Here is a 21,576-nt window from a genome sequence, read left to right as displayed (position 1 = left end):
CCATCTGATTACAAGCTTCATAAGCACTTTGGTATAAGGAAAAGGGTGCTCCAGATAGCAATGTAAATATTTCCAATCACTGCACAGGTATGTCCTCTATTATGAAGTAATAAAATTGGCATACAAATGGTTGCTTTATTTTTTTTTTTTTAACTTTCAATGACTGACTCCCCCAGTGCCTATGGAATAAAGCCACAAAAGAATCTTTACAAGCTGGACTCTGAGTTCTTTACAGTATCATCTGCTCCCACAAAACTCTAGCCCTTCAGTCGCATCCAACTACTCCTGTTCCTCGAACCGTTCATCCCTTCATGCCTTTGCACGTGTTATTTATTCCCTCTGCCTTCTCCCCTCCCTACCGCCCTCCATCAGTCTAAATACCATTCATCCCTAAAGGCTCTCTCAAGTGTCACCACTTTTGTCAAATCTCCCAGTGAACCCCAAGTAGGGTATTCATCCCTCCTCTTACTTCCATAGTACTTTATCCACACCTCTGTTCTAGCATTTATCATGTTTTGCATATATCTTTCCCGTGCTAGATTGAATAACCAAGGGCAGGATCCAGATCTCATTCATAATTCTGGCATCTCCGGTGGCTAACGCTGTGTTATCTCTAACAGGTATATAACAATTGTTGGTTGGAGGACTGGAAGAATGAAGAACCTACCCTGACACTGTCGGGGTGCTGCCCACTCTGAAAGGTTAGGATCCAGAGTTATTACCTAATACCTCCTGTTTGCTGGCCAGTCAGGCTCTGAAAGAGGCTTTGGGATATTTAGGAAATAAAACAGAGTGTTTACGTCCATGCTAAATCATCTAATCCTGCCAAAACCATGCTCATGACCAGCATACAGGAAAATGGTTGCCAAGCACAATTCTGGAAAACCAGTGCTTGAAAACCATCCTTAATACAGCTGCAATACATACTGCTCTATTTCCTTCACAATGCAAATGCATCACTTCCCTTCTCATCTTTGCCCCTTCCAGGGCAGTTTACGCAGCTGAAAACTTTAGCTCTCCTTCAGAATACAAAAATCCTACTTCATTTGTAGAAATGAGGTGACTACAAATTAATAGCAGCAGAAAGAGAGATCCAAGTAATTTAGTGGCCAAACAGTGAGTGTCTAGGACCCCATCATCATCAATATCTCTTTCCCCAAGTCTCTCCAAATCTAATTCCTGGCTTTAACCTCACAAACTACCTCCCCAGCTCACTCTATTGATTCCAGCTTAGGCAAACAGTTCTCCAATAAGGTAGTAAGGGGATTTCTAAATCTGGAAAATGCAGAAATTCCACACAGCAAAGTAACAAAGGCCAGGGTGCTAATCCACCCTGACTTCCCAGTGAGAATGGTGCAGTGGGGGGAAGAGAAATTCTTCTACACCTATCATAAAGCAGACTGCACAACAGACTCATACAGCTCAAGTTAATTTACTCTGGCCAACCATTTTTGACTCATTCTTCCCCTCAAGAGAGAGATCTGGGTCTGGGAAGGACCAAATTCCTATACACCTGATCAAAGTCCTTCAGAGGAAGGCCAAACTGAGAGAGACAGCTAAAAGGACTGGACACAGGAGCCTCTCCTGGAATACGCTCTGCTTCCCCCTTCTTTCCTAGTTTCATATGGCAGCAATTCAACTTCCTTTCAGCTGGAGGCCACCAGCAATATGATTCATTGAGGTACTTGGATTTCTTCACCTATTTTTGTTTTAATTCTGCTGGTTTTTAAAGCTGTAACAGCCGAGACAGGCTCAGAGGGTCCTCCCTCTGAAGAACGCAGAGTTGCTCAAAAGCCTGCAAAGGAAACTTAATGAAACCATCCACTTAGCAGTATTTTTTTTCAATGAAGTTCAGCAGCACAATCTAACCTCTTTGTGCTCTGAAATGAACCACATTTCTTAAAAGAAAGACCACAGGGGGGTGACAGAAAACTTGCTGCAGGCAGGAAAACCTGGACAGCTTACAGGAGCTAATGCAGAAGAGAACAAGTAGAACTCCCAAGCAGGTCCATTTCAGCATTTTACCTTTCTCTCTCTCTCTCCCTCTCTCCCTCCCTCCCTCTCTCTCTCTCTGCTGCATTCCCAAGCAGAACTCTAAAGGCATGAGGGAAAAAAAAAAAAAAAACGTTTTACAGCTTCTTCATTAGTTTCCCTTCACTGAGTAGCTGCCGTAAGCAAGTATGCTGGACTCGGTCAGAAGGGCTGAAGTTTCCTCTCCTTCAGATGAAAAGAAACTAAAGGCCCAGTCACAAGGGCCCCAGCTGAATAAAATAGGAGAAAGTGCTGCCTATGTAGTTTCTGGGAAAATCTCCATGTCTGTGGAAAGCACAACTGCCACACAAAGCAAAACCCCAGAACTGGATGTTAAAGATCAAAGCAGGGGCCTCCTAAGGCCACGCATCCCTGGCTTCCACTAAGGGGCACCTACAGCAGTTAGGGAAATGCGGTCCACCGAGACTCTGGGCCTGTCAAAACTTTCTCTGCAGATACCCGGGCTTTGGATAAGGCATTAACTTGCAGAAGTGCTTAGCAAAAGAGCTTCCAGGGGCGGAAATCCGAGCTCCAAGACAAATCTTTGGGGGGGGCGGGGAGGGGGGAGCATAGACCCCTGCCTCGATCAGGCTGGAAGCCCAGGGGCTGGGGGTGGGAGGAGGCCTCGCCACCAGAACTGCACATTCACCGACCCCGGCCGACGCTCGACCGCTGCCCCCCCGACCCCCAAGTCACCAAGGTGGTTCATAACCTCGGCTGCCACGCGACTGAGCAGAGGCCGAGGGAGACAAAAGGGGACGAGGGACCCTCGGCGGGCACGCGGAGGTCCGAGCCTCTCCAGGAACGGGAGGCTTCTCCCGCCCCAGCTCCTCCTCTCTCCTCCCCCTCCCCGCACTCCCCGCCGCGTTAGGTCTCCGAAACAGCGCCCGGCCTCGCCTCCTTCCAGCGGGGGCCAGATAACAGGGCACTAGAATGTAACTAGTGCTGTGAAGGCGCCGTCCCAGGTGGGAGAAGGCTCGGAGGCTCATCTCAACTCTGGAAACGAGCCGGTCCCGGCCCCCGGCGGCTCCGGCCCGGCCCCAGCGCCGGTGGGCGCCACCCCGCCCGCCGCCCCACCTGCCGCGGGCCCCGGCTCCGGCCAGTCCCCGGGCCGCCCGCCCGCCGCCGCACCTTTGTAGCGCTCCAGCACATCCTCGTACGCCTGCACGAACTCCTTCTCCTGGCTGCGGTTGGCCGGCTGCTGACCCGGCACGTAGCCGGCCATGGCCGCCCGCGCCGCGCTCTCCCGGGGCCCCGGCGGGCGCCGCTTGCAGGTCCGCGCGCTGAGGCGACGGCCCGAGCCTCGGCCTTTTGTGCGGCCCGGGACGGCGGCGGCGGCGCCCTGGCTCTCGGCTCTCCGCTCCGCGCCTGCCCTGCCGGCCTGCCGCTCGCTCTCCGCTCCTCAACCCGCTCGCGCTCCGCCGCCGGTCCCGCTGGCGTTTCCGCCTCCCCACCCCTCGGCTCCGCTCCTCCCTCAGCCCACCCCGCCCGCGGCGGCGGCAGCGGCTCCTCCCGTCAGGAGCGCCAGGCCCGGCCCGCTCCCCGCCCCTTTTCCCGCCGCCTCGCGGCCCGGCGCGTCCTCGGCCCCGGGGCGGCCCCCCCAGGTTCCCCCCGCCTCCGCCACCACACACACACACCAGGGGCTATGGACCTCCGCGCGGCCGGGCAGGGGAGGGGGCCGAGGTTGGGGGCCGGGAGGCCAGCCCCCGCGGGGGCGTTCCGCCGGAGCCCCGCTGGGTGGGAGGCCCCTGGCGCGTCGGGATGAAAGGCCTGGCCGGCCACAGGGGCCGCAAGAGGCCGAGGCCCACTACGCGGGGCGGGAGGGCTGCCCCGCTCGGGGCGGACCCACACCCGGAGCCGGGACAAAGGAGGGAGCCCGCTGGCTGGAGAGGAACCGAGCTGGGCCTGTGCGGCGGCTGGAGAAGAACCCAGAGACACTGAACGGAAGGGAGCGAGCCAAAGACCTAGATAGATCGCAGGGCCAGACGCGGTCCGAATGAGGCCGGGGCAAGATCCAGACGGGCTGCCGGGTGAGGCCAAGGGAACGCTCAGACCACAAAGAATCCCAGGAACAAAGGGTTTTCCAGAAACGGAAGAAACTGAACTCGAAATGCGAGAGCCTACCCAGCACCATGAAGTAAACCAGGCCCAGAACGAGGAGCCAGAGCCTGAGAAATGACAACTGAGGGAATGAAAACAGGATTCTGACTGCACCGTGGGGTGAATAAGAGGAGAGACAGGAGGACACACATCTATGGGGAAAAGATGCAACAGGATTATTATACTGTGACAGCCTCAGGCACAGAAAGGCTTAGATCAAAAGGGAGAAATGTGGGAACCTGAGACTGAATCAGGACTGCTATGGAACAAAGAAAAGAATTCTGGAGCATAGCTGCTCAGGGAAGAAAAAGGGAAGCCAATTATTCTCTGTCATCAGGGAAAAGGAAAGAATGAAGAAAGGATGCTGGTAAATATGGGTAGAGATGTATTGGGGACAATTCTGAGAAGGGAGTTCCCAGTATCCTCTGATCCTGCATTCAGTTGTGTATCCTTCAGACCCAATATTCACAGACTGCATTGGGGCCAAGAGCAGTGAACGAGGAACTCAGGTAAATGCAGGTGATTTTTTGCCCACATCTACCCCCATCCAGCCATTATCCTCCCCAGCCTCAACAAGCCTGTTGATTTGGGGGATGGGGGGAGCAGGTGGAAAAGTGGTTGTGGGTTGAAAGCTAGGCTGGCTGATCTCATAGTAACAGCACGCTAGCAAGTAAAAGGAGAATTCATGTGACACTGAGCAGACAAAACTGGGACTCAGGCTTCCACTTCAGTTCCCATTCTGAGATTTTTAAGAGAAGCTTCTCACCCCCAGGGCAAGGCCTGCATCTCTGTACGCTATGAGTACTGCCAAGTATTTGGTCAATGCTCAGCAAGCACGTTAATAACAAGAAGAGATGACAGGGCTTCCCTGGTGACGCAGTGGTTAAGAATCCGCCTGCCAATGTAAGGGACATGGGTTCGAGCCCTGGTCCGGGAAGATCCCACATGCCATGGAGCAACTAAGCCCGTGCGCCACAACTACTGAGCGTGCGCTCTAGAGCCCGCAAGCCACAACTACTGAGCCCACGTGCCACAACTACTGAGCCCACGTGCCACAACTACTGAGCCCACGTGCCACAACTACTGAGCCCACGTGCCACAACTACTGAAGCCCGCGTACCTAGAGCCCGTGCTCCGCAAGAAGTCACCGCGATGAGAAGCCTGCGCACTACAACAAAGAGTAGTCCCTAAAAAAAAAAAAGAGTAGCCCCTGCTCCCCGCAACTAGAGAACATCCTGCGCACAGCAACGAAGACCCAACGCAGCCAAAAATTTTTAAAAAAAGAGATGATGCTTTTCACTAATAGGCGCACGACGGTTGTTTCCACATCATACCATGATCAGAAATGGGGTGAGCAAGTCATTAATCATATCTTTTTCCATCAAGTTTTGCTGGCCTGCCCAAGTTCTAGGCATAGAGACCATACAGGGAAAGGCCTGAAAGAGGATGGACAGGGAGGATCCTTGGGCAAATGCTCATTTCCTTCCAGTTTAGTCCTGTGTGCTCAAAAAAAGCTAGTTTGCAGTTTGGCATCAGTGGCTAATGAGCTCAGTTTAAGAAAAGGAAGAGAAGAAGCTTGAGGTTTATTCTTTTTAAAATAAATAAGCAGCTTTTAGTAGAAAATGCAGAATGAAGGAGTCGGTGATTGATGGCATAAGCACATTTTTCGTAAACAGCAGAGAATACAGAAACGCTAACTCTGAGGATCTTGACTGTATCAGTGCTGAGTCATCTGCATTTCCTATATTATTTTATACCAGTGGGGCTAGGAAGTCCCAGACACAGGCACACACCTCCACCCTCGTCCCCAAACAGACATTTGCCTCCTCATTTTCATCACAGTAAATAGGAAAGTCCCTCCATCCCTTCCTGGAGCTGCTACATACACCACTTAGCAGGTTCCTCAAGAATTGTGAGTGAGGTTTGCCAAAGGTGAGGAAAGACTAGGGCAGGAAGGGAGTAACAGTCTGTTCTGGGAACCAGGCTTTGTTGAAGGCCTGGGGGCGATTTGGGGGAGAGGGCAAGGGGTTGAGATTACCATTAAGAAGCATGGTAATCAAGGAAGAAAGTTCTGGTTTGGGTTGTGGCTAGAAGGGCTTCTCAGACTCAAGTAGCTTTCTTGACAAGATTTGCATTTAAATGCTCCTAAGAGATTTCGAAGTAATGCATTCTTCTAATGAATGGAAAGGGGGAAGTCCACATGTTTGGCTGATGTTCCTGTTTTATATAGAGAAAATTTTACAAGGATAGAGGAACAAAGCGGCTGCTGGGGGGGATGGGAAGAAGGAAGCATAGGAAGGGGAGGTTTTTGGGTTTTTCCAAGCAACAGTCTAAATTTATAGCCAGACCACACAACTGGGACAGCTCTGAGGCTTTCTCCTTTTGGTCTATGATTTTCCTTTGCTCCAATGGTGAGAATGCTGTTGCATTTCTAAAGAGGCTGCAATGGGGGTAAGCTGAAGGAGGCAGGGTGTACTCAGAAGGGCATCTAGTGGGGGGAAGGGGTAGTGCAAGCAAATAAAGCTCTTTTTCTCTGAGTGTCCTCCCCCACTTAAGCCTCACCAGGTGCCTCTCTCCCTGAAGCTCAACTTCTTTCTTTCAGCTCCTCCAAGGGGCTCTCGCGCCTCAGGGCCTTCCCACCTGCTTTTCTCCCAGGCCAGAACCCTTCACTGCTCTCCTCTTTGGACCTGGCTCACTCCTACTCAGGCCTCTGCTGAAAATCCCGCAGGGAAGCCTGCCTTCATGCCCCAGATTAGCAGGCCCTCCTGCCTCTCTACTCCCCTTTGGTAATAGCCAAAGTTATTTGGTTTGTTACAGGTTCAGTGTCTTTCATCCTTACTAAATCACTAGCTCCCTGAGGGCTGCGGCTGTTGTGTGTCTTGCTCACCACAGGGTCCTTAGCATTGAGCAAATGACCTGGCGCATAGAGGGCACTCATTAAATATTTGTTTTAATTTTTGATTAAATGCATGAACGACTGAACCAGATGATCCTAAAATACTCAGCTGCCCGTAGCTTCTGACTAGCTAGAAGGCTAGCGTCTTCAAGAAGAGACTATGCTTCTCTCACAGCTTCCCTTATCTCTGCCTGGCATTCAAAGTCCTCCATATTTTGACATCCACCTTCCTTTACAGTCTGATCTCCCCTTATACCCTCACATTCAGCATCTTCCCCTGTAATCAAACTCGGAGCCTTTGCCTGGAATGTCCTCCACCCTCAACTCCACCTACTGAACCCCTACCCATCTTGAAAGCTCACCTGAAACAACTTGAAGTTATTTTTAGTCAATCCAGGTAGAAGAGGCTCTTCTCCTCAAAATCCCAACTGCATTTTCTTTCCCCTATTCCTCGGGCAACCACACGCATTGTGCATGTCTGCATCGCTGCCTCCTTAACCTCCTGGTTCATAAGTTCTTTGAGGCGCAGGCATCTATTTCACCTTCTTCATCACAGGGCCTAACACAATGCTTTGCACCTAGTGGGTGTTCAGTAAATATTTGCTGAAGGCGTGGATGCCTCGCTGAAGACATACGGAGATGGGGGTGTGAGCTAGATCTGCGATTCAAGACAGTTGAGAGTCCAATATACTGTCCACTCAGTGGCCAAGAGCTGACGGCATTTCATGTGCAGGGAGGAAAGAGGGAAGTGCAGAATCATTTCTCCTGTTACTGCTCCTCTTCCAATCTCTGGAAGGTTTACTCCTAGCACTTCTTCAGCTTGACTCATGTTGCATTATTTTACATGTGTTAATTGATGCTTTATAAATAAATTCTTTGCTAGTAGGGTGGGGGTGTGTGTGTGTGTGTGTGTTTTTTTTCTCTGTTCCTCTTTGAAGGGGTTAACTGTCTCCTGTGCCCTAATAGTAGCTGGAGCCAGACAGCCAGACACTGAAGGGGCTGCCCCAAGCCCTATCCTTTGACCAGCTCTTGGGAGAAAATCTAGTTCTAGGCTCAGAAGACCCGTCTCCAGGTTCAGCCCCACCATCCTTTTAGACACCAGCTTTAGCCAATCCCAGCCAAAGCTCCTTTTCCGCCCAGACCCTGGAAACGCTTGCTAAACTTTGCCTCAAGTTCCCAAATCTGCTCTGGGGTAGGAAGGCTTTGCCTACTATCATGCTGCCCTCTTCTGTTCAGAAAGTGAAAAACTGCTAATTTAAGAGGCCGGGATGGTGCCAGCCACCCAGGAAGACAAGATCCCAGCCACCGGGCAGCCCGTCACCCCGTCACCATAGCAACCTTCAAAATGGTTACTCAGCCATCTGGGTTACCATAGCAACTGGCCAAGTCTCTCCACCTCAGCCTCTCCCTGGGCCTTCTCCCCTGGCTTGTCAGAGCCAATGCCAAAGAATCTTCCCTCTTTACTGGGGGAAATGAGCAGAAGCTGGACCCCTGATAGGCAGCTGTCCCAAAGGGGCGTGGAACACCTTGCCCGCCCTCGGCTTCCCGAGGCTCAGTGGAGATAATGGGTGTCAAGGCACTCTGTGAACCCTGAAGTGGCACACAGATGTTAGCTGTCATTAAACCACTGTTCCTTGTAATGGGGAAGGCAGTGGGTTGCCCTAGGCAGAGCTAGTGCCATTCCCAGCTTGGTCCCCTCACTGGCTGGGAGACCTTGAGTTACCCAACTCTCTGGGTTTCTGTTTCCTCTACTCCAGCACGTCGGCCTCCTAAAGTTATTTTGAGGATTAGGTCAGACATAGCATGTAAGATCCTAAGCACAAAGCCCAGCATTTGGAACATATCAATAGTAGCTGGAAAAGGTACTGGCCCCTCGCCTAGCTCCCAGTCTCTGGGAATATAACTGCTCCATTTTCCCTTTTTAAGGAATCAGGCCAACCTGAGCCCTATTTGCTCAACCGCACCCAACCTCCCTTCCTGCTCTGGGGCAGGGGAGGGCCTCATCCTGTGTGGGGCCTCCCGAGTTCCTACCAAACAGGGCCACGGGCAGTCTGTACCCTTTGGGGAATCGGGAGCTTCCCCAGATTAGGAGTTGTGGCTCGTACGAAGCTCCCTCCAGTTAACACAACATCTCCCCAACCAGTACTCCCTCAGGAACAGTTCACCAGCAACAGGGCAGGCCTGGGGCATAGGCCCCTCCCACAAGAACAAAATTCCTTCCCTCTGAGATTTAAAAGACTTCACTCCTACTGCATCTCAACTTCAGTCTCTCAAGACAGAATCCTCAAAATCTAGGTTAGGGGTACTTTCCTCAAGTACATTGGCAGGGCGCTGATTCAAACCCAGGGTCTGCGGATCTGAAGTGTTTTAGGCAAAACAGACAGACACATTCCTCAGAAACCAAGTTCACTCCCAGAACCAGGTATGCTCCAGCCTAGCTCTGTGTTTCTGGGAGTAGGGCATGAACCTCAAGCTGGAAGGAACGGAGGATCAGACAAGTGACACTGAAACACCCCTGGGCCAGGAGGCAGGATCCCTCCTGATATTTCTGCGAAATGCTTCAGTGGAACTTGACCAGACTTCAGATAGAACTACTGAGCACATAAACTGAAATATTTCCTACTGGGGGAAAGGCAATATAATATCAGAGTTTAAAAGTGTGGGAGGTGCAAGTATGTGATTTCTGGAACTTCCACCTATGTAACTGGGGAGGCAGAATTGGGGTGTGTGTATGAAATAAGACTAGCCATGAATGGATAACTCTTGAATCTGGGTGATGGATAGGGGTTCATTGTATTCTCACTACTTTAGTACACGTTTAAAGTGTTCTGAAGAAAGCTGGGAACTTGGGAGTTAGGCCAACCTGAACCCCAGCAATGAACAATTCCAAAGGGCACATGCCCGTGTTGTGTTTCAGGGGACGCTGTGCACATTCAGCAATGCTGCACCCCAGCTCCACTACTGGCCAAGTGTATGAGCTCAAACAAGTTCCTTAACTTTCCTCTCTGTCAACAGGGAGAATAGCACCTACTTCCCAAGGTTCCATGAGTTTTCAACGATATATGGAAAATGCCTGGCACACATCTCAGACTCAATACACAGGAGCTTTTCCAACTACTATTTACGAGGGGATCCCCGCTGGCATCAGCTCTCAGGAGCTCCTGGACTGAGTCCAGAGTTCAACTCCCCAGACTAACCTCTGGATTCTTTAACTCCTAACTCCCACCAGCTGTTCTCTCTTCATTTCCCTTCCTTCCTTTCTATTGAGGCCAAAGAAAGGAGAGCAAGAATAGCAACAGGGACGTGCCCTCTCTTTTCAGACTGTCCTGGCAAATTCCTATTTCTTTTCCAAGTCCCAGATCAAATGCCATCATTGCTCTAAGCTAGGAGGCAGGGCAGAAGTAGGAAGAAGCCCTTCCCTCTCAGAACGTCCTCACAACTCTGGGCTTACAATGTGCGCAGCTCATGTCACATCCTAGCTGCCTTTACAGGTGGGAGCTGCGTTCTGAAGCCTAGTCTGAGCCTAGCATAAAGCAGTCCTAGGAATATGTGTTAAATGAACATGTGCATGATCAACGAATGAGCAAAGAAATGAATCAATGCAGTCATGAATTAGTGAACAAGTGTATGAGTGAATGAATGATATTAATGAGAAGAGCTAACACGTATCAAGTCTGACTGCATGGCAGGCATGGGCCAGGCCCCTCACTCCCACTATCTCATTTAACCCACTCTGCAAGACCTGGCAGTGGCACTCGTGCTCCCCCATTTTACACGTGAGAAAGTGTGGCTCAGTGAGGTTAGTAACTTCTCAGGGTCACCCAACTGATGAAGTGATGGAACTGGCACTCCAGCTGACTCCCAAAGCCATTCCCTGGAGTGAATGAATGGAAGATTTAAGAGGGAATGAGAAGGGAAGAGGATGCCTAGAGACACACCCACTGAGGCTCCAGGCAGAATCCTCCCCTTGACCACAAGGCAAAAGCCTGGTACCTTCTGGGGTAGGGGTGGGACACAGCTGAGAACAGAAACTTCAGCCCATAATCACTCTTCAAGCTACAGGGGCTTCCAGACCTTCTCTGCAGCAGCATCCTAAGTCAGGGCGGAGATTCGAGCCAGGGACACCAGTTCTGCTTCTGCAGGAGAGCCAAGGCAGAGCCAGGAAGCTGGCTGGCTTCTACCCGACAGGTGGCAACAGGCAGACCAGGGGCCAAATCACAGCAGGTCCTAGCAACAGCAACTGGCCAGGCTCAGGATAGCACTTTGGTGACGATGGGTTCTTAACACTCACACCCAGGTGTGTTCACAGACCTTTCCCCAGGAGGAGGACTGCTGGAATAAAAGACAAGTGCAGCCCCAGATCCTGCTGCACTGTCAGCGCCTCTGGAGGCATCAAGTCTCTAACCCCATAAATGACAGCTTTCCACAGCTCCCAAATTAACCCGTTCTTCCTCCGCATTCCTAACCTCAGTCCTAGGTTGCTCCAGAACAGAAAGGCGTGAGTCAGACTGACATTCCAAACCTGTCTTTGTGTCACCGGGGAAGTCACTAGAAAAGCATGATGGGAATCCAGTGGCATAAAGACGGCACCTTGCAATGTGACAACCACCTTCCCTGACTAGCTGCGGTCCCACAGGGACCCTGAGCCTCAGAAAAAGGATAGCTTGGCTGTCTTTTCTGCTGCCTGCACAGAATTCTGCCCACGTGGTCATTTTCCATCCCTGCAGCTAATGTGACCCACATTTACTTTCAAAGAGCTGGAGCTGAGCCGGTGGTGTGTAGCTGCAATCCATTCTGCCCCACTTTCAGGGACTCTCTCCTGTTCATCTCTCCTGCTACTGAAACGGAGCTCCAGGACAGGGTCAGGGACTCTGAGGATATTGCCAGGAAGAAGCAGAGAAGCTAGAAAGGAGGAGGAGCCTTGGGCTCAGGAGTAGGGATTCCCAATAGAATTGCTTTTAGGGCTCCATTTTCCACCCCTGCATCCCCTTTTTCCCATAATGGCTTGGCCAGAAACACACACACTCACACTTCCATCTGCTCTCTGACAAAGCCCTGGAGTGAACAAAAGAAAGGGACAGGACTAAGAGGCCTGGGGCCACTTCCTCGCTCGCCTAGGAAACTACTGGCTTCCTGGAGTCCCCACTGCCTCTTCTAGTTGCCCAGGGAAGATACAAAGAATGACACACTAAGTGCAGTAATAGACATGTTAACCCATGTTTGTCTAGTATGTTCTGACTTTCATCCAATGATCATTCGAAGCAGATGTCATTATCTCCCCTTTACAGATAAGGAAACCGAAGCCCTAAGAAGTGAAGTCATTTGCCCAAGTTTTCTGACACCAGATCCACTTGTCTTCACAGTGCCTGGCACATAGCTGGGGCGAAACCCACTTTTTAAACTGAATGAATGAATGAATGAATGAAGAAGCAGAGAGGCGCCTTCTGAGAGCTTCCATCCTGGAGGAGAGACACATGGGCACAGAGGATTAGGCTTCTTCCTCTGACCAGGCACAAGCTCTTAAGGCTATCTCCCCAGGAGTGAGCCCCTGAGTGACTCCAGCAGCTGAGCTTAGGCTCTGAAAGCAGGAGCAAACACCAGCATCCGAGCTGCATTTCACAGCCCTCCCTGAGCCTCTAGCTTCTAGAGCCCACGCTTTCAGAGTGAGATCCTGGGGCAACACCATGAAGGATGAGATGGGCCTCCTGACTACAGCATGCTCTCACCAGCGAGATCTGGAGGGGGAAACATACGTGGAAACAATGAATTTTAACATAAGGCCAGCTGAAACAAGGGCTGGGTAGAGATACGATTGCTGTCTGACTGGAGAGATCAGGGAAGGCTTCCTGGAGGAGACCACGTTGAAGCAAATGTTGAGGATGATGACTTCACCAGCACCTGCTGAGAGGTTCCCAAAAACAAATCCTATAGATTTCTACTGGTTCACCGGGAGGCCAGTCCTTAGCCCTGAGTCCCTGCGCTCCCTTCTTTCCCAATACATACAGGAATGTAATTATTCTGTCCCTCCTGTCCTCTTAACTAGACTGAGTTTCATGAAGAAGGGATCACATCTTCAGTCATCCTTAAGTATAAATGCCAAGAACAGGGAGGGTCCTGAATATGTGATGTTAAGATGGTTGAATACCTGATTGATAGGTAGATAAAGAATCCTTCCTGCACCCAGCCCTGCCCAAACAGGGTCCCTTCCTCCAGATACTTTACTGCCATCTGCAGGAAATTTGCCACAATACAAACCTACAATGACAAAAGTATGAATGTTGCCCCCTAGAGTCGTGCAGTGTACAACCATGTGACATGGTCCCGCACTCTTGTTTCTTCCCCCCACTCCTCATAAGCCCCGAGGGATACAGCCTTCTCTCCTCTCCCCTGTTCTACGCTATGGGGTTGTGTTCCTTGCTCAAGTACCCTCCTCAGCTCCCCGCTTCCTATCACCCTGCCACCCCACCAATGAATAAGGATATTTCTATTCAATAACAGAGAGCTAAAGGGCTTCGAAGGGTCAGTTTACTAGATCTTTGTCTCTGCTTTTCTCTATAGGTCAGGATCCTGAGGCATCTCCCAGAAGTGACCAGAATGACTCTCTGGTGAGTCTGGAGACCAAGGCAGCTATTTAGATCGATTGTCTCCTGCAGAAGTTTCCCGCTGGCCTGGCTGCCAGCTATTGCCTAAGGGAATGGAAATCGCAATGTACCCGGAGTTAGAAGATCTGGGTCTACCGGTCCTGTATGACTATAGGCAAGTCCCTTAAACCCTTTGGGCCTCAGATCCTAACACGTGTTCCACCTAACGCACTGTCACTGTGAAATCTCTGTGATCAACAGAAACAAGGTTTTCTCGTTAATGACTATTATTCCACCTCAATGAGGCCGGGCTTAAGGAGTTGAGAACAGGGCTAGCAAGGACGAGAAAAAGAAAAAATGGAGGGAAAGGATAAGGATGGGAAGAATAGGGTTACATCATGCGTGGGGCGCCTAGAACCTGTTCTGACTTTGTAGACTGAGATCTGCAGTTTTCCCGGCCCTGACATGCCTCTCCATCCGACACGTGTGATCAGCAGGGGTCCCCCATCCGGCCTCTCCAGCATAGGGGAGGCCCTGAGACCAGCCCAGGACACTGAATGGGGCCAGGGAAGGGGGCGGTCTGTGTATTTGGTGAGACTGATTCAGACACCCCTGCTTGGCTTCAGAACCCAGGCTCATGGGGAGGAGAAAACTGCACAGGCCACAGCTGGCTTCCAGGATGAGACTGACTTCATTTCCTCCCAGAATGTAAGTTCTAACTTCAGAGAGCTTCAGCGCACATAGGGACTCCCAGACGTGCCCTTCCTGCACCTCACAGGAAGCAATCCCCGAAGAAGGAAGGCTGCCTTTTTAATTACTCTGGTAGAACCCCCATGATGTTCTAAATCACAGGAAGATCTCAGCCAGGCCCTGAAGTAGCGGTCCCGCCTCTTCTCTGCTGCCTCTCTTCTCTCCTGCTAACGAAACACGCCCAACTGCAGCGCCCAAGTTATTTTTAACCATGGCAGTCTCCCCGTTTTCAGCCTCACTGGCCCAGCCCCCTTCTCAAGACAGTTATGTGGCAGTGTTAGGACGTAAAGAAGATCGGCCACGGATGCCGGAAACAGCACAGCAACCCCCCATCCCTTTGCTCAGTGGACCCAGCAGCGTTCTGAGGCATTGAGCCCCCTTGGGTCCACTCCATTTCTGTTCTAGACTCGGAATGTTAAACAGCAGGCAAATCATCCCTTGGGGTTCTTCAGCGAAGACTGGAAGGGGATTCATCACAAAGGGATCTATAAGTACAGTCATCCCTCGGTATCTGCGGGGGGATTGGTTCCAGAACCCCAGCAGATACCAAAATCCACGGATGCTCAAGTCCCTTATATCCAAATTGATGTCATACAGTTGATCCTCCATATCTGCGGGTTCCACACCTATGGATACGGAAGGCCCACTGTGTTCATGTGTGATGGAGGATGGGGCTGCAGGGTGTGAGGAAGGGAGAAGGAGGCCTCCACTCTGCTGCCTTCAGGAGAATGAGGGGTTTGTGTGTCCAGAGGCCCCTCAGTGGGGACCCTTCAAGGCTGGAGACAAATAAAGCCCTTCCTGCATCGTAGGGACAGCTCTGAAACTCTATTGACTGCCTGATGCCATAGGCCCAAAGGTCTCGAGAAGGACTAAAGAGTCCTTCCTCAGGGGCTTCCTATTGCCCACAGAAGGGGTTCAAGCTCTCCAGCCTGTCTTCCACGTCTCCTCCCTTGAAGCTCACCCCCTCTCAGATCCTTTCCTGATTACTTGAGCCCACATAGCCCTCTCCCCGCCTAGCTTTCCACTACAGCCCACTGCCTGTTCCTGGATCACAATCGGTCACATGTTGTCCTCTAAGCACTCCTTGCATTCATTCATTCAATACTGGTTGATCTCCAACATGCACAAGGCCCTGTGAAAGGAGCTGGGGGTAAAAACATAAACAAGACATGGTCTGGAATTGCTTACAGTCCTAAGGGAGTGACGGGCACCCCCGTGGGATGACTGCTATGCTGTACCAGGGAACAGAGGAGAGAAAAGTATGAAATGAGAGCGGAGGAGGGAGCTCTGGATACCTCAGCGGGTAATAGGGAGAGGGGAGGCGGCCCTTACAACAGGAGGAGGGGCTCCCGGCACCTCGCAGAGAAGAAAGTTCAGGCATGGAGGCCTGATCCGGCAGGAGGCACGCCTGTGGGAGCTGAGGTACAGCTCAATGTGGCAGGGTGCCTGGAAGTAGGGCTGATTTTGATGGGTGTTCATGCCATAGCCTTTATTCCACAGGGATGAAAAGCCAAAGCAGGTGCGTAAGCAGCTGAGTAACAGGATCAGGTCTGCATTTTTGAACAAAATACTCTGTCAGTCATGTAGAGGAAGTGGGGCAAGACCGGAAGGAAGAGAACTATCAGATGGAGGTTGGAAGGTCCAGGTGAGAGACGACAAAGTGGAGGCAGGCAGGGTGCCTTGTTGGAGGGACACAAAGGAGGTAGCAGGACAGGCCTTGGTGATGGACTGCAAGTGGGCGATGTCACTGAATTCACTACAGGCACTGCTTTGTCTGTCTTTCTGTCTGCACTCTGGCACCAGCACCTGCTGAGATGCTGAACACAACCCACGGAGGCAGCTCTGGATGCCTCTGGTGGAAGCAGCAGAGAGAGCACTTCCCCCTTACAGAGCCAAGAGCCGTGCGAAGGGCTTTACATACATTATCTCATCTAATCCTCCAAACAGCCCTGCACAGGAAGTATTCTCAAGATGAGGAAGGTGAAGCTTAGGCAGGGTGAGAGACTTGCCCACAGTCACACGGCTGGTCGGTGGCAGGGCCACAATCCAGCACCTCCCCTCCCTGACTCCAAAGTCTGGGCTTGTGACCACTGCACTGCACTGCTCTGCTGCTTGGCAAGGGGGGAGCAGCCTCAGCCCTTGCCCTGCAGAAAGGGTAAACATGGACCACATTTTTAGAAGGCAATGTGCGTGAAACTGCCTTCTCCAAGGACTTTATTCCAAGGAAATAACTCAGTGGAAGTCAAGTATTGTTATTCATAAAGATGTTCGCTGCAGCATTGTCCATTGTGGCAAAAAAAAAAAAAGTGAAAAATGAGTAGGATTTTTTAAATCATGAAATATTACACAGCCTTTAAAAATGGTAACTATAAAGCCTAAGATGTAACATGGAAAATCTTCGATGTAGGAGTTGTTAAGTGAAAAAAGTCAGATCCAGAATGGTACATGAGCCATGAAGGCGACTACATGGAAAATATAACTGCATGTGGACAGAGACAGGGAAGAAGATAAAAAAAGGAAAACGGGGCTGGCTTTAGCACACAGGCATTAGAAGTGGCAGACTTTCCTCTTTCAAATTTTTCTTTAATGTCTTTTCATCATCTTTCCAGCAGTAATAATACCAAATTGGACTCCAGCTGTCAGAGAGCCCGGGGAGGGCCCCTCCACACCCCCACCCCCATCCAGCACACCCTTGGTCTCCAGCTCACTCGGGGTCTCCTTACCAGCGACTCTGACCACAGCACGCTCCGCAGGATCCAGCACCGAGTCCTGGCTTTTCCGCTTTTTCTGTTCATGCAGTGGCAGGTTCCAGGGTAAGGTGTCCCCTGGGGGACAGGGAGACAGGCTCCCTGACCGCTCACTCCTGTAAGACCGCTCGCTCCGACATGACCGCTCACTCCGGCATGACCGCTCACTGAGCGTTTCTTCATCTGAGGAAGACATGGCCCAGGCAGGGGCTGCAGCAGAAGGGCCTAGGGCCCAGGGAGAAGTGATCTGTAGGGGAGAGGAGTGCATGTGAACAAACCGAAGGGGTCACAAAAGGAATGCTGGTACTTGGGAAGCGGAGGTTCTAGTCCTGGTTCTGCCACTGACTTGATTTCTTTACCTCTCTGAACCTCAGTTTCCTTATCTGGAAAATGGGGATAATTATACTACATGACAAAACTAACTCATGGGGTTTGGGGGAAATCACGTGAAGTAATATATGTGAAGGTGCCTATAAATCTTAAAACACTATGTAAAAGTTAGCTCCTATTAGGGACTTCCCTGGCAGTCCAGTGGTTAAGACTCCACGCTTCCACTGCAGGGGGCACGGGTTCGATCCCTGGTCGGGGAACTAAGATCCCACATGCCGCGAGCCTCCCCACCCCCACCAAAAAAGTTAGCTATTAGTAACCACTATTTTTGTTACTTAGTACTTGTGGAGGATTAAGCTTTCAAGTCTTACAGATAGATATGGATTCAAATTCTACCCCAACATTTACTAGCTGTGTGACCCTGGGGAAGCCATTTAACCTCTTTGAGCCTCAGCATCCTCATCTATAAAATGGGAATGTAATAGCACCTACCTCACAGGGTTGTTTGCAAGGAATATATGAGATCATGCAGGTAAAGTGCTTAACAGAGCCTGGTGTCCAATAAGCACTCAACAAACAGCATCTATTATTACATTCCTGTTCTACTTACCTCCTGGGAATGTTATAAGGATAAAATGGGCAACAGATGGGAAGTATTTTCAAAAAGCTAAAGCACAATCTCAGTGGTAGGCATGCAATAAAGCATGAGTTAGAATAGACAGAAATTCTTGATTTCTCCTGTACTGTCTCTGGCAAAAGACAGAGATTAGAAAAAGCACTAAACTTGAAGTAAGGCAGACCTGGGTATAGCTTCCGGTTTGGCCACTAAAAATTGGTGTGATCTGGGGCAAGTCATTTCACTTCTCGGAGATTCAGTTTCCCCATCTGCAAAATGGGGTAATATTTCAACTTCTAAGTTGACGTTTTAAGAACACAGCAAAATGCAAATGTAAAACACTGGCTGGTGCCATGTGTGGCACAAAACAGGCATTAGATAAAATGTTCATTTGCCTATTCTATTCCAGGGGCTGCTGTGGAAGTAAGTGGCATAGCGTGGGGGTGGGTGAGGTGGTACAGAAAGTCCATTTTTCTGGTCAGTTTAGCCAATGGAGGGATCTGAGTGGAAGTACAACCACTCTGGGGCCAGCTGGGCTCCACCAGCCAGACTGGGCGGCCTTCCCTCGGCCAGGCCAAGCTCACTGCCCGGAACCACGTCTGCTGCACACGGCCCACCACCCCAACAGCCTCGTCAGAGCCCACCGATGGCGCATGCCCGCAGCTACCAGCCTCCCTGCAAGCCCCAAATCCAGCCCAAGTAACCAACTCTCACTTTGGCTCCAGGGTCCAGGGCGGGCAGGAGACTATCGCCTTTCCCTTACGGGGAATACCTGCACACAGGGCTGTGTGAAGACAGTGAGGTGGCCTAAATGGCCAGACACCATGGGTCTCTGGGCACAGCCCCTCCCGGATTCTGGGAATCTCAGCCTGGAGGCAGCAAGGGTCAGAAACACCTCCTGGGTCACTGGCATATCCCTATCATAGGCACAGAGTGAGGAGAGATAACAAAAGAAACCTCCAACGGTGCAGAAGGCTTCTAAGCAGCCTCCAGCAGGCAGAACAGCACTGCCAGGGCACCTCCTGTGCCAGCAGCACTTGGGCCTTCTTCCCGTGCAAGAGCAAGAAGGAATCCAGCCCCAGAAGGCAGAAAGGAAAGGACCCAGGTCCTGGCACAGCTTTGCCTTTTATCCTAGCATGTAACCCCCATTACCTTCTGGTGCCTGCCTCCCACATCGTATAGCCTAGTCAGGTGCATGAATGAATGCCCCCATCGCAGGGAAATTCAGCCCGGGCTTCCACCCCTACCCTCAGCCCGGGGCAGGAAAACGCCTCTCCTCTCAGACCACCTGCTCCCTCCCCGAGACGCCCATTTTACTACAAAGGCCCGCTCAGCCAAGGCCTCCTGCCTGTGAACCCGTCCCTCCTCGGCTCGACCCGGGTCAGTCTCCGGACCCTCACAAACACCTGTTCGACCTCGGGGCTGCCGCCCCACCCCTCGGTCACCTGAGCCACTCCATCAATTCCCGATTTAATGGAGCGCGTGCCCACGCCCCCAACCCGTTCCGAAGGTCGCAGGCCAGGCCGGCAACGGGCACCTCACCTGGAGCTCTCCGGTGGCGGGCCTCCCTCCCTCTCGCCCCTAGTCCCATTCCCCACGGTAGGGGAGGGGCGCGCCAGGAGCCAGGGGCGACGCGGGTGGGTCCGCGTGCCCGCTGCGCGCGGCTGACAAAGAGCGGGGCCGCGCCATGCGGACGCGCGACCAGGGAGCCAGCAGGCGCCTGGGCCAGCTGCCGAGACCTGGGACAGTGAAGCCACCCTCCCCGCCCGCCCCTGCCCGCCCCCGCAGGTCTCTCGCCCGGCCCGGGAGGGCTCGGTGTCCCATTTTCCCGGAGAACACGCCTCCCTTTGGCCCGGGCAGCGCCCGCCGAGGGAAACCCCGGGTCCGCGCGCTCGGCGCTGCCCGCCGCCGGGACTGCAGGTGCGAGGCCCGGACTGCCGCGATGCCCGTGCCGGTCAACCCGCCCTCCCGCTGCGGCCCGCTACTCGGGCTCGGGCGCGGCCGCCCCGCGAGATCAGGCACCGCGCCCTGGCCGCCGCCGCGCACCCCGTGCAGCCGGGCGGGGAGCCTGCCGCCAGCCCCGCGCCCCGTGCCTTACCCTGGGAGCCGGAGCGGCGGAGGACCTGCGGCAGCGGCAGCGAAGGCGGCGGCGGCTGGGCGCGCCCCGGGCAGAAGCGCAGCGGAGGGGAGCGCCACGGAGCCGAGGGGAGCGGCTCCCACAATGGCCGAGCTCGCGGCGCCGAGCCCCCCGCCCCCCGCGCCCTAGAGGCGGCGGCTGAAGCGGAGCCGGCGCAGCCGCCCAACCCGCTCCCCCACCCCCGGCGCTGACGCCGCCCCCACCCCCCGATGCGCGCTCCCCGCCCTGCACCCCACCCGCGGCAGCTTCCTCGAGCCCGCAAGCCCTCGGCACTGACCCCGTGTCCTCCCTCAGGGTCCTTCCCCCCGTGACTCCTCCCTTGCGGCCGCCCGCGTCCCCGGGGCCAACTCACACACCCACGTTCCCCGCCTTCGGCTCCGGCGCCCTCTCTGTGCCGGCCCCGCGGCCGCTCGCTGACCCGGGCCTGGCTCACGCGGCCCGCCCCCTTGGAGCGCCTCACCCCAGGTCCCCGGGTCGCTCTCCCAGGCTGCGGGGCGGTCTCTCAGCCCGGACCCGGTTCTCGAACAGCCCGTCCCCCTGACTGCCCCCCTTTTGCCTGCTTCCCCTAAACCCATATTCCATCCCTACTCCTGGGGCTCCAGCTCCCCCTCCAAGAGCGCCCTGCGGGTCCACTTACACGCCGGGCTTCGGGAACTGAATGTAGGAGGGACCAGAAGGAGGCCCCGTCTTCCCCGCGGGGTAAAGGGCAGAGGGGAACCAGGCCCCAGGAAGAAACTCAGACTCTGGTTTAGACAGCAGTAGCCCCATTCAGAGCCTTGGAGGAGAATTCATCCACTGAGAAAACATTTATTAAGCTCCTTCTGTATGCTTTGCCTAGTGATACAGTAAATAAGAGCCAAGAAAGAGTGCCTTCAATGCTCTCCTAGTACAGATCCATGTACATGTCCAGAGAAGGAAGGGTATTTGTCTAAAGTCACTTCACTAGTAGCCTGCACAGCAACAGCTACCATTTGGGCGTGCCTCCTGGGGACCGTGCAAGGTGCTTCACCTGGGTCATGCCACACCTATTCCTCACCATGCTATTCATTCATTCATTCAACAAATATGTACCCTGTGCCAGGCCCTGTGCCCGGCGCTAAGGATACAGTGATGAGCAAGATGCATATGGTCCCTGCCCGCTGGCTCCACTGGGTTAGCAATAAAGATGGACAATTAGCTGTAAATCATAGTGCATCCCATGAGGCAGTGTTAAGATCAATACTTCAGTTTCTGGATGTGGAAACAGATTAGATGATTTATCAGTCATCTGGGAAGAAAGGAGCCAATCCAAGACTGGAACCTGTGTCTTCACACCCCACGTCCTGTGTTCTTTTTCACTGTAACTATTGGGGAAATGTGGGTTGGTCCAAATTACTGAGGCCCTTGAC

General features: G+C 52.7%; 1 protein-coding gene across 7 annotated transcripts in view; it reads right to left on the bottom strand.

Moving 5' to 3' along the window:
* MACF1 (microtubule actin crosslinking factor 1) overlaps positions 1-20,299 on the bottom strand; it is a 344,741-nt gene extending 324,442 nt beyond the window's left edge. For 3 of the 7 annotated variants that reach the window (XM_079928850.1, XM_079928853.1, XM_079928852.1), the window contains exon 1: positions 17,082-17,545. In XM_079928850.1, coding sequence (XP_079784976.1) covers positions 17,082-17,373 — 292 coding nt within the window. In that variant the 5' untranslated portion in view covers positions 17,374-17,545. Of the gene's footprint in view, positions 1-3,162; positions 3,588-17,081; positions 17,554-20,149 lie in introns of those variants that run through there. The other 4 variants (XM_079928859.1, XM_079928851.1, XM_079928860.1 and 1 more) reach the window with 3 other exon arrangements.
* Positions 20,300-21,576: the final 1,277 nt, after the last annotated feature.

This window comes from Stenella coeruleoalba (genome assembly GCF_951394435.1).
Source record: "Stenella coeruleoalba genome assembly, chromosome: 1".
Taxonomy (NCBI): Eukaryota; Metazoa; Chordata; class Mammalia; order Artiodactyla; family Delphinidae; genus Stenella; species Stenella coeruleoalba.
This window is presented reverse-complemented; position numbering and strand designations above follow the sequence as displayed.